Here is a 12964-nt window from a genome sequence, read left to right as displayed (position 1 = left end):
CAGTTTTACATTTGTTTTTATTAAAAATATTATTTTGTCTTACATTTTATGGATTTACCTGCCACTTCTTTGGATATTTAAATGAAGTCTTATACTCTGAGCTTTATGAGTTTATCAGTTCAAATACCTATATCTTGTATTTTTACCTATTAATTCTCTATTAGATCATACAAATCCCACTAGCCCATTACTTGTGAAACCATCTGACCTTTCAGAAGAAAATAAGATAAATTCATCGGTGAAATTTGCTTCTGGTAATACTGTAGGTAAGTGAAGTATTACATCTTCCATTTGAAGTTTACTACGTCTGGATTTAGAGTCTGACTATTTCAGATGTGTACGCATTTAATACTGTCTTCACTAGATAAAGCAGAGGAGAGTGAACCCTTTCGAACACTTTGCCCTATCAGTGAATAAATAAATAGTTGCCCGTTGACTCCTGCTTCAATGCAGGCTTCCTGTTTGCCATCCCTCTCTGTGTAGCCAGGTTTGATCTTATGGCTCTTCCTCAGTAGTTCCTTCCTTTTCTATCACATAAGAAATTGTGTATACTTTCATTCAGCCAGTGTTAATTGGATACAGTATGCCAGGATCTGTTCTAGGCACTGGGGATTGAACAGTAAAAAAGTCTTTGCTGCTATAGAGTTTGCATCCTGTAAGGGAGATAAAAGGGAGATAAAAAATAACTCTTATATTAGAAAGTAACTAATACTGTGGATAAAAATAAAGCTGGGAAAGGGTGGAGAGAGTGCCATTTTAAATAGGATGATCAAGGAAGGCCTTACCAGAAAAATGTCATTTGAGTGAAAACTTGAAGGAGATGAATTCAGCTGTACAAATCCAGAAGGAAAATTAAGGCACAGCAGACAGCAAATGTAGAGCCCTAAGGCAGGACCTGCTTCTACTAGAATAGCAAGCAAATACCTGGAATAGAATTAGTTAGCAAATTTGACAGGGAAAGGTAGCAGTGGTAGGATAGTAACAGGAGGCAGTGTCAGATTTTCTTTGACTTAGATGAAAAGCCAGTCGAAGGTTTGAATGGAGGAGTGACATGATTTGAGCCTCCTTTTTAACTAGGTCACTCTGGCTGTCCTAATGATAATAGGCCAAAAGAAGGCAAGACAAAACAGGACACAATTTAGGAGATAGGGGTAATCAGGCAAGGGAAGATGGTGACAGCTTGGTGTCTAGGGTGCAAGCAGTGGAAGTGATGAGAAGTGGCTGGACTCTGGCTATATTGTGTACATTGTGGAGGAAAAGACCTCAGGAGTTGCTTTTACCTGTGTGCTATAGGATGTAAGAGAGAAAGAAGTCAAGGGTGGTTCCATGGTTTTTGACCTGGAGAACAGGAAAATGAGGAAAACTGATAGCTGTAGGTTTGTAGGAAAAGAATCAAGTTCAGTTTCATATGCATTAAACTTGAGGTGCCTGTTAAAATATCCAGATGGAAACATGTTCATTTTAATGTCATTCTTGTACCAACTAGATGATTCTGTGATTTACAAGAAAAAGGAAAGAGATACATTTTGAAATACAACTAAAATAACCAGTCCCTTCAGCTTATGACTCTTGAAAGTATGTAGTAATATTCCTTCAGATTGTCTCTAGAGTTTCTATCTTAAAATTTCTTTTTTCTGTCACAACTCTTAGTCTATTTCTGGGATTCTCTTCTGCTTCGTAAGACTTTGAAGAATCGAAAATAAATGTTTCCTCTGCAGAAAAAGCTGGGATCCTTGGCTAATTTCATAATTGTTGTTATTGTATAAGCACATTTTATTCCCATGTCAAATTTTTAATTTTCACATTAACAATTTTAAAATTACTTTATTTAAAATGTTTCTAATTTGTTCTTTAAAAGTGACCTTTTTGTCCATTACAGAATTAACATTTATTGTAGAAATGTAATAGATAAAAATGAAATAATTCTTCATATTCTCACTATTCCACAAATGTCTGTGATTAACAGATTCATTGTCAACTTTAGTTCTCATTCTGCACATATGTAAGTTATGTTTGTATCTAATGAGAAATTGTAATACAATCATCCCTCAATATGTTTAGGGAATTGGTTCCAGGACCCCCATGGGTACCAAAATCTGTGAATGCTCAGCTCTCTGATACGTAGAATGGTGTAGTATTTGCACGTAACCTATGCACATCCTCCTGTATACTTTAAATCATCTCTAGATTTCCTATAATACTTAATACAATATAAATAGTGTTTTATTGGGCCAGGCACGGTGGCTCACACCTGTAATCCCAGCAGTTTGGGAAATCAAGGCAGGAGGATTGCTTAAACCCAGGAGTTAGAGACCAGACTGGACAATATAGCGAGACCTCATTTCTACCAAAAAAAAAAAATATATACACACGCACACACACAAACACACACACACACACACACACACACACACATGCAAACTATATTAAAAAAAAACAGTGGTCATGCTGTATGGTTTTTTGTGTTATTTTTATTGTTGTATTGTTACTTTATTTTCTAGTATTTTCTGTTTGCAGTTGGTTGAATCCTCAGCTGTGGAACCTACAGATATAGAACCACAGATTTGGAGGGCCACATTGTATATGTACTATTTTGTGACTTATTTTGAATATTTCTGCATCATTAAGTATTCATTATTTTTTCTAGACTGTAACTTGCTTTGTCTACTGTGTAAATATGCCATGATTTATTTGATTTGTAGTTAATTTTTTACAGTTAATAACACTAGGATGAACTGTTAGCCTATTAGCCAATCTTTGACTATCTCTGGCTTGAAACAGCATATCACTTATATTTGTTTGGAGTAGATAGAGCAAAAAGTAAAGAAATGATTATTATTAAATAGGACATATCCCATTTATCAGCAGATGGTTACAGTAGTTCAGACTCTTTTACTTCTGACCCAGAACAGATCGGGAGCAATGTAACTCGTCAAAGGTCAGTATTTCTGTCAATGAAAAGCATGTTAAACTATCTTGCTGCATTTTAATGTTTAAAACTATTTAGAACCAAGCACAAATGATTTTGTTCTCTGAAAGCTGTTAGGTTACTTTTTGATTTATGTAAAAGACAAGTAATTTTGATCCTTTCCAACTTGAACAGAAAAACAAAAAGAACCCTGACTTTCTAAATGGTATTTTGTGGAAGCTCTAAAAAGAGGTGATAACTTCTTGGCGATAGAAGTTTTATAAGTCCTTTTTGTACCTAAACGATGAGAATCTGTTAAGTAATACATGTATAGCCTTATGGTAAGTACCAAAAGAATTCTGTGTTTTAAAACACCATCCAAAAGCACAGCCCAGTGGTGGGCCACCTCCCCACCCTGAACTTCTGCGTTACATATAACCTTTCAGGCACAAACAAGAAAGGCGTGGGATAGGGTGGAGGAGGCTAGAGATTTGTCTGCAAGGGCTTTACCATCGACTAAAAGCTGTGTGCAGGACAGAAGCATCTTTCTCTCCTCACTTTTTGCACTTGTTGAGTATCATTTTGCTGCATGCCCAGTGGATGTAGTGAGGATGCAGAATCTCTAAACAGCTTAGAGTCAGAAGGCTGCTTGTCTTCCTTTCTGATTCTTCACGTAGTTCTTCCTGTGTTTCTTAGCATTCTCAGTCATCTTGGATTTTACTCTACTGTTTATTCCCATATGTACAGATCAGATTACCAGAGTCCTTGGAGACTCTCTTCAGAATGTGAAAGACTTTGGTAGCAAAGAAGTGAATCTCTAGGGCGAGTTGAGTTTGAGCATAGTCACCTCTAAAATGAGATGGCCTGTGCGGACACATGAAAGGGTACTTCAGCTTACCAAAATCCAGAACTTAATAGGTTGAAAGCTAACCATATCTGAAAGTAGACTTTCCTTTATACAATTATTTTTTTTCAGACTATTATTACTTTTAATTGAATGGGGAAGCGTAACACTAAGTATGCAGTCTATTATGAAATCATGTTGACAACTAAGTTTCTTTTCAAAATTTTTGAGGCCGGGCACTTCTGTAATCCTAGCACTTTGGGAGGCTGAGGTGGGCGGATCACCTGAAGTCAGGAGTTCGAGACCAGCCTGGCCAACATGGTGAAACTCCGTCTCTACTGAAAATACAAAAATTAGCCAGGCATGGTAGCATGCGCCTGTAATCCCAGTTACTCGGGAGGCTGAAGCAGGAGAATTGCTTGAACCCAGAAGGCGGAGGTTGCAGTGAGCCAAGATGGCGTCACTGCACTCCAGCCTGGGCAACAGAGTGAGACTGTCTCAAAAAAAAAAAAAAAGGAAATTTTGCTTAATAACTTTATTAAAGAAATTGTTAGCCACATAAAATAATCAGTTGTTTAGGGTACATCATAAACAGTGCTATCTTAATTTATTGTAACACATACTTGAGTGTTGAGAAAATGTCATGCTAATAAGATCCTTTGCTGCTTAACCAAGTGTAAATGTTTAAAAAGAAAAAAGCTCTGATATCAGTAGTATGACCAATTATGATGGGGTGAATTTTGCAGGTCTCATTCAGGAACGTCGCCTGATAACACTGCACCACCACCTCCCCCTCCAAGGCCACAGCCCTCTCATTCTAGATCATCATCTTTAGATATGAATCGGACCTTTACAGTCACCACAGGTAGGGGCTAGAGAACCATAATATACATTATCATTTAATTTTAAAGTTAATCCAACACACATACACATTTTATTTTTGTTTCTATTAATATGTCTTTTAAAAATGTTTATCTGGTCGAGTGTGGTTGCTCATGCCTGTAATCCCAGCACTTTGAGAGGCAGGCAGATCACTTGAGGTTACGAGTTCGAGACCCTGGCCAACATGGTGAAACCCCATCTCTACTAAAAATACAAAAATTAGCCGGATGTGGTGATGCATGTCTGTGGTCCCAGCTACTCGGGAGGCTGAGGTGGGAGAGTCCCTTGAACCTGGGAAGCAGAGGTTGCAGTGAGCCAAGATTGTATCACTGCACTCCAGCCTGGGTGACAGAGTAAGACCCTGTCTCCAAAAAAAAAAAAAAAAAAAAATTTATCTGAAGGAAAATTTTGGATTAAAAAGATAGCAGATGAGAGGCAATTTTTTTTCTTAATGACTACTTAAAGTGTGTTTGAGTGCAAATAATGAAGATGGGAACCTGAGAGATGTCACAGGAAATTTTAAAAGAACGATGTTGTGATATTAAGGGGTTGGGGGCGCAGGAACTGACAGGTCTGAATTTGGCTGATGAAGAAGAAGAGTCATAACATACCCAGGTTTTTAATTTTTGAAGAACTGGCAGTATTGTTGTTACCTTGGTTAAAATAGAAAAGTTAGGGCAGAGGATGATGAAGTTATGTTTTAGTCACTATGAGTTTAGATTGGTGAGGAAAAGTGAAGTGTTAAGTGAAAGGGAAAATTTGGAAGTTTTCATTTGATCCTAAACAGCAGTCAGAGATACACGAAGAAAATAAAGATTGTTTGCTATTATGGAAACAGGCAGGAGTATGCCAGGAGGGCTTCATGTAATAGAGGTAAGAAGCAAAGTGAGATCTGATGAAAGGCTGTGAGATTTGGTCTTTAGGTTACATACAGACCATGTAACAAGTTAGTACTTGCCTTCTAATACTTAACAAACATTCTTAGAAATCTTTATCATGTAGTCACATTCATTCAGCCTATTTCTTCTATTAACAAAGTGATTATACAGTTACTAAAAAGAAGACTTTTGTATTCATGCAGGACAACAACAGGCTGGAGTTGTTGCCCATCCTCCTGCAGTGCCTCCAAGACCACAGCCCTCACAGGTAATTCTCCAAGGTATTTATTACTACATGTCCCATGATCACTTTGCCTGCTAGGTATTTAATTCTATTCTCAAATTATTTGGAAGGTCAGGAATGCTCTGTTGGTAATCTTTAATGAACATTTAATTCAGTGAGGCTAAATCTCATTTTGAAAGATGCACATTTCGAGAATGATCTGAGTTATTTTTTGAAAGAGCCTTAAAAGTGAAACAAATGATAAATGTCTTGACAGAGAAGAGTTTAGTGGAAACAACAATGGATTGGGAGATAGGAAATATCCATTAATGTTCTGGGTCTAGCAGTGACTCACAAAATCACTTCACTGGGCTGGGTGCAGTGGTTCACACCTGTAATTGCAGCACTTTGGGAGGCTAAGGCAATAGGATTTCTCAAGCCCAGGAGTTCCAGACCAGCCTGGGCAACATAGTGAGACCCCCGTCTCTAAAAACAAAACAAAACAAAACAAAAAAATTAGCTGGGCGTGGTGGTGTGCACCTGTAGTCTCAGCTACTTGGGAGGCTGAGGTGGGAGGATCTCTTGAGCCTGGGAGATCAAGGCTGCAGTGAGCTGTGATTGCACCACTGCACTCCAGCCTGGGTGACTAGAATGAAACCCTGTCTCAAAACAAAACAAAATACCCCAAAATAACCTCACTGCATCTCTCTGGATGTGTTTACTACATGAGTTAAGGAAGTATAATGACCTCTGCATCCCTTCCACATCAAAATTAGAGTGCTATAGTAGACATTTATAAAATGCTTTGGGACAGCCTTAGCGGCTAAAGTTAAGGATCACATTATACATGAAATGAAGGAATGAGACTTAGCAGGGACTTGAAAGATAAAGTGGAATTTATTGGGGAAAAGGTATTCCAAACCGAAGGTATGACATCCACAAAGCCATGGAGGTTTGTGTTAAGCCTGGCACATTCCTTAGGGGAAAACAAGTTAGTTCAGCACAACAGGAGTAGATGTGTGGAGTGATGAGAAATGAAGCTGTCCATATCGTAGTAAGAAGGATAGAGTTTTTCTTAGAGGAGATGAAGAATTTTTAAAGGGAAGAGACTTCAGATTTCTTTCTTTAGTATCCTTTACTTCCTTTGTCATAGAACATCTCACACTCTATTTTAATTTCTTATTTACTTATTCTCTTCTCCTGCTCCGGACTGTCAGCTTTATTAGGGTATAAGTGGGCCTCATTTGTTTTGTTCACAAGTAGATATTCAGTAAACATATTTTTAGACTGAAGATGGAGCAGCATTGGTCTGGCTGGCAAAGGAGTGGAAGATGAATTGAAGGGAAGTGTTCCTGACATGTTGGGAGAATAGAGCAGTGGTTTTCACACTTTAAAAAGAGCAACCTTTTTAAGAAACAGTGAAACATTAAAAAAAAAATAACTTATTTAAGGAAGAAACTATTGTGCATTAGCACAATTAAGAAAAAAATACATGCAAGTGGAGAATGGGGGTAGGGCCAGACCTACCCTCTCCTTCAGTGTACTTTCTTTGCAATACAGTTTTTGAAAAAAATCTTTTTATTGGAGGTTTATTATCTTAATTTTTTTTTTAGTGTCTTAGCTTTTCACTTATGGTTTAATCATTTCTTTAGAGCTAAATGTTACTGTAATACACCTCTCTGAACTTACAGATAATAAAACAGGTCATCTTTATATACTAAGTTTTCAAAGAAGAAGATGACTCTGTGACACTGATAGGCTGATAAAATGTGTGTTCCTGTGTTCTGAACCATTGCACAGGCTCCTGGTCCTGCTGTGCATCGCCCAGTGGATGCCGATGGCCTCATAACTCATACTAGTACCTCACCTCAGCAGATACCAGAGCAACCAAATTTTGCAGATTTCAGCCAGTTTGAAGTATTTGCTGCATCAAATGTAAACGAAGAACAAGATGATGAAGCCGAGAAACATCCGGAAGTCCTGCCGGTCAGTTTTCGAGGGCTTGGCTAATTTTCTGCAGGCAGTCACTTCCCATACCATGTTGTGTCAACAAAGCAGATATTAGAGGGGACATCAGTCAGTAAAATGTTCCCTGGGTCAGTGCTTCTCAACTTTTTTATTGGCCTCCAATATCTGCTGGTTGCTTACTAAGTATCAGAGTCTGGTGGGGGTGGGGGATTGATAACACATGCAAAGACACCACCACCTGGCCGTGGCTAAAACGCTGCTTTGGGGGTTTCCATCTTAATGTTAAGCATCTGTCTGCGTGACTTGGTGAAGATTTCCCTGTCATAAGAGGCCATGGTTACCATAGCTCCACTCATTGCAACTTTTCCCCAAGGGGAATTTCACAAGATGTAACTTTTAGATCTAATTACAACTTTAACTAAAAACAAATTTCAGCCAAACTTCTAATTAAAGCATTTAAAATTTGTATGAGAGTAAGTTGCCTTAGTTAAACAAAGACTATAGGATACCAAAATTTAATATTCACAGTATTCTAGGACATTCTATTGTAGTTCCAATGGCAAGAACCACTCTAGGAATCTCTGACCTAAATTGCTGAGCATAAATGTGGAGTTGGAGAGACCAGAGGAATTCTGCAATCTCTTTCATATAGGTCATAGCCATGGAAAATTTCCTACTAGCTCCCTTTTAAAACCTATAACTTTCTGCCGTGCCCATTAGGGGACTGGGCTGCTTCTGGGAGAGTCAGAGTGGGCATGTAGAGGTGTGCACAGGGTACCGTACTGACTCCCCTGGGTGGATGCCTCCCTTCTCCCAACCACGAAGACTTCCCAGACTAACCACTTAGAGGTTTGGTGCAGTGGCTGCATCCTCACCCCGTCCTCCTCTCCCTCACACATTGATGACCTGCATCCTCGCCCCCTCCTCCTCTCCCTCACACATCTATTACATAGCTGCATCCTCGCCCCCTCCTCCTCTCCCTCACACATCTACTACCTGCATCCTTACCCCGTCCTCCTCTCCCTCACACATCTATTACCTGCATCCTCGCCCTGTCCTCCTCTCCCTCACACATCTGTTACCTGCATCCTCACCCTGTCCTCCTCTCCCTCACACATCTGTTACCTGCATCCTCGCTCTGTCCTCCTCTCCCTCACACATCTGTTACCTGCATCCTCGCTCTGTCCTCCTCTCCCTCACACATCTGTTACATAGCTGCATCCTTACTCTGTCCTCCTCTCCCTCACACATCTATTACATAGCTGCATCCTCGCCCTGTCCTCCTCTCCCTCACACATCTGTTACCTGCATCCTCGCTCTGTCCTCCTCTCCCTCACACATCTGTTACCTGCATCCTCGCTCTGTCCTCCTCTCCCTCACACATCTGTTACATAGCTGCATCCTCGCTCTGTCCTCCTCTCCCTCACACATCTGTTACCTGCATCCTCGCTCTGTCCTCCTCTCCCTCACACATCTGTTACATAGCTGCATCCTCACCCTGTCCTCCTCTCCCTCACACATCTGTTACATAGCTGCATCCTCGCTCTGTCCTCCTCTCCCTCACACATCTGTTACCTGCATCCTCGCTCTGTCCTCCTCTCCCTCACACATCTATTACATAGCTGCATCCTCGCCCTGTCCTCCTCTCCCTCACACATCTACTACCTGCATCCTCGCTCTGTCCTCCTCTCCCTCCCACATCTATTACATAGCTGCATCCTCGCCCTGTCCTCCTCTCCCTCACACATCTATTACATAGCTGCATCCTCGCTCTGTCCTCCTCTCCCTCACACATCTGTTACATAGCTGCATCCTCGCCCTGTCCTCCTCTCCCTCACACATCTGTTACCTGCATCCTCGCTCTGTCCTCCTCTCCCTCACACATCTGTTACCTGCATCCTCGCTCTGTCGTCCTCTCCCTCACACATCTATTACATAGCTGCATCCTCGCCCTGTCCTCCTCTCCCTCACACATCTATTACATAGCTGCATCCTCGCCCTGTCCTCCTCTCCCTCACACATCTGTTACCTGCATCCTCGCCCTGTCCTCCTCTCCCTCACACATCTGTTACCTGCATCCTCGCTCTGTCCTCCTCTCCCTCACACATCTATTACATAGCTGCATCCTTGCCCTGTCCTCCTCTCCCTCACACATCTATTACCTGCTCTCCCGTCTGCCTTTCAGTGGCAGAGAAAGCTCATTTAATAAAGTTCCTTCAAGTTTCTTATCATCATCTCAGTTTTCTTGTCAGAATATTTAACATTTTACTCTGATTTGTTACATATTCTATATTTATGCATAATTACATGTTATGTATAATTAATAGTGATAAGCGTATTCATTTTTAGGCTGAAAAAGCTTCTGATCCTGCAAGCTCTCTTCGAGTTGCCAAAACAGATAGTAAAACTGAAGAAAAGACAGCTGCTAGTGCTCCTGCCAATGTGGTATGCAAAATGTCTTTTATAATAATAATTTTGTACATCATAAGTTATGTGAAATAATTTTTAGAAATAAGGTCAACCAGAAATCATCTAACCCATTTCTCTGCCTTTAACTGTAGTATAGTCAGTCTAGCTCAGAACAAAGTCTGCCTATTTAATGGAGATAATATTCTGTAATCTATGTTAAATATGTGTCACAGGTTCTCAAAATTTAAGTGGTTATTACATTCTTCCCACTATATAAGGTAGAACTTCTTTATAGGTGAAATTCAGTTTCTTTTATTGTAGTCTTCAATATAATAAAGAAAAATTATCAACCCTCTAAGGTTGTTGTTATTCCCTGTTCTCTTAACTTGTTCTTTAACTGTTTTAGGTATAATTTTTTCCCCCAACATTTTATTATGAAAACGTTTAAGCATACAGAAAAATTGAAACAATTTTTCATTGTGCATCAGTAAATTCACTACCTTATACCATTATTATTTTAGTATACTTGCTTTACTACATATCTCTCCATGCCATCTGTTCATCTGTTAGTCCTTATCTGTTTTATGTATGTGTTAGTCCATCTGCATTGCTATAAAGGAATATGTGAGACTGGGTAATCTGTAAAGAAAAGAGGTTATGCCGGACACAGTGGCTCACACCAGTAATCCCAGCACTTTGAGAGTCCAAGGCAGACTGATCACTTGAGCTCAGGAGTTTTGACACCAGCCTGGGCAATGTGTCGAAACCCCGTCTCTACAAAAAGTACAAAAATTAGCCATGTGTGGTAGTACGCGCCTATAGTCCCAGCTACTTGGCAGGCTGAAGTGGGGGGATCGCTTGAGCCTGGGAGGTGGAGGTTGCTGTGAGCTGAGATAGTGCGCTACACTCCACCCTGGGGGACAGAGTGAGACCCTGTCTCAAAAAAAGAAAAGAGGTTTATTTTGCCTCATGGTTCTGCAGGCTGTACAGGAAGCATGGTACCAGCATCTGCTTCTTGTGAAGCCTCAGAAAACTTAGAATCATGGCAGAAGGCAAAGTGGGAGCAGGTGTGTCAGATGGCAAGTGAGGGAGCAAGGAGAGATGCCAGGCTCTTTAAACAGCCAGCTCTCATGTGAACTCAGAGTGAGAACTCATTCATTACCGTGAGAAGGGCACCAAGCCATTCACGAGGGATCTATCTCCATGACCCAAACACCTCCCACTAGGCCCACCTCCAACATTAGAGGTCCCATTTCAACATGAGATTTGGAGGGGACAAATCTAAACTATATCGGTGTACTTTAGATTGCAAATATCAGCACACTTTCCCTTTGAGGGAATAATTTTGGTAACTTTTTTTTCTGTTATCATCTAGACATTCCCAATAGTTATAAAAACGGCATGTGTTTCTGAAGTGCTTAAATTCTACTTTCTAGATGCTGTGTGTATTAGTCTGTTTTCACGCTGCTATAAAGATACCACCTGAGACTGGGTAATTTATAAACAAAAGAAATTTAATTGACTCACAGCTCCGCATGGCTAGGGAGGCCTCAGGAAATTTACAGTTACGGCGGAAGGCAAAGGGGAAGCAGGTGGCAGGATAGAAAAAGAGCGAGGAAGTGCCTCACTTTAAAACCGTAGTTCTTGTGAGAACTCCCTCACTCTCATAAGAACAGCATGGGGGACCACCCCCATGACCCAGTCACCTCCCACCAGGCCCCTCCCTTGACACATGGGGATTAAAATTTGAAGTGAGATTTGGGGGCACAGAGCCAAACCATGTCACTGTTTTATTACATTAGTAGTCGTGTGAGTTTTTAAGTAATGAACTTCATTTTTGTCAACTCACAGTAACAAATGAAAAATATCACTTAACTAAAGAGATAGCGGTTGACTATTGTTTTTATTTATTTACAGGTAAATCAAGTTATAGTAAATGCCAAAATGCTGTTTTTTATTTTGCCAAGGGCAGATTCATAATCACCAACAAACTGTCAACTCATTTTCAGAAGTTATAATTACTGTGCATATTAATAGTGATGTTTTTGGTTTTTTAAAGAGTTGCCTAAGCTTTCCATTACTTTATAATGTTATTTTATTCATTAAGATAAATGTTAGTATTTTTGAGTAAGAAATCCTATGGTGATAATGCATAGATATTTCTGGAGACTGCCTTTGTTTATTGTTGAACAGGTATATATTGATTCTGTATCATATTTATGTTAAAACTGTGAATATTACAGTCTTGCATCAATATGTTGCTCTAAAAATATTATATTGCAGGTACATTCGTGATTGTGGTGTCAACTAGAAACATCTTTTCCAACTGTAATTTAAGTTAGCTCTTGCCACAAATACATAGATTTAAAGTAGGACAAGTAACTTTCAGTTTTCCAAGAACAAATGGCTTAAAGAAAGCAAATGGTGTTGCAAAGTGCTAACTATGAATGTCTTCAGAAATGCTTATTATTAATGGAATTCTTGTCTTAAAGAGCAAAGGCACAACACCACTTGCTCCACCACCTAAACCTGTTCGAAGAAGATTAAAATCAGAAGATGAATTAAGGCCAGAAGTTGATGAACATACACAAAAGACGGGTGTCTTAGCTGCTGTTCTTGCATCACAACCTTCTATTCCCAGGTAATCAAAGCTATTCCTAGACACATTTAATTACTAGGAAGAAAAAGCACAACAATTAAAAATAATCAAACTGGGCCAGGCATGGTGGCTTACACCTGTAATCCCAGCACTTTGGGAGACTGAGCTGGGCAGATCATTTGTGGTCGAGTTAGACCAGCCTGACCAACATGGTGAAACCCCGTCTCTGCTAAAAATACAAAAAAATTAGCCG

The 12964-nt window shown here is 39.9% G+C and overlaps 1 protein-coding gene across 8 annotated transcripts in view; it reads left to right on the top strand.

Moving 5' to 3' along the window:
* Positions 1-12964, top strand: part of REPS1 (RALBP1 associated Eps domain containing 1) — an 84602-nt gene that overhangs the window by 68319 nt on the left and 3319 nt on the right. For 5 of the 8 annotated variants that reach the window (XM_063666656.1, XM_054492691.2, XM_054492688.2 and 2 more), the window contains 7 exons: positions 165-266; positions 2866-2938; positions 4499-4617; positions 5716-5780; positions 7536-7721; positions 10053-10148; positions 12605-12753. In XM_063666656.1, the coding sequence (XP_063522726.1) occupies positions 165-266; positions 2866-2938; positions 4499-4617; positions 5716-5780; positions 7536-7721; positions 10053-10148; positions 12605-12753 (790 nt within the window). The remainder of the gene's footprint in view (positions 1-164; positions 267-2865; positions 2939-4498; positions 4618-5715; positions 5781-7535; positions 7722-10052; positions 10149-12604; positions 12754-12964) is intronic. The other 3 variants (XM_063666657.1, XM_054492693.2, XM_054492690.2) reach the window with 1 other exon arrangement.

Source organism: Pongo pygmaeus, chromosome 5 (assembly GCF_028885625.2).
Source record: "Pongo pygmaeus isolate AG05252 chromosome 5, NHGRI_mPonPyg2-v2.0_pri, whole genome shotgun sequence".
Taxonomy (NCBI): Eukaryota; Metazoa; Chordata; class Mammalia; order Primates; family Hominidae; genus Pongo; species Pongo pygmaeus.
This window is presented reverse-complemented; position numbering and strand designations above follow the sequence as displayed.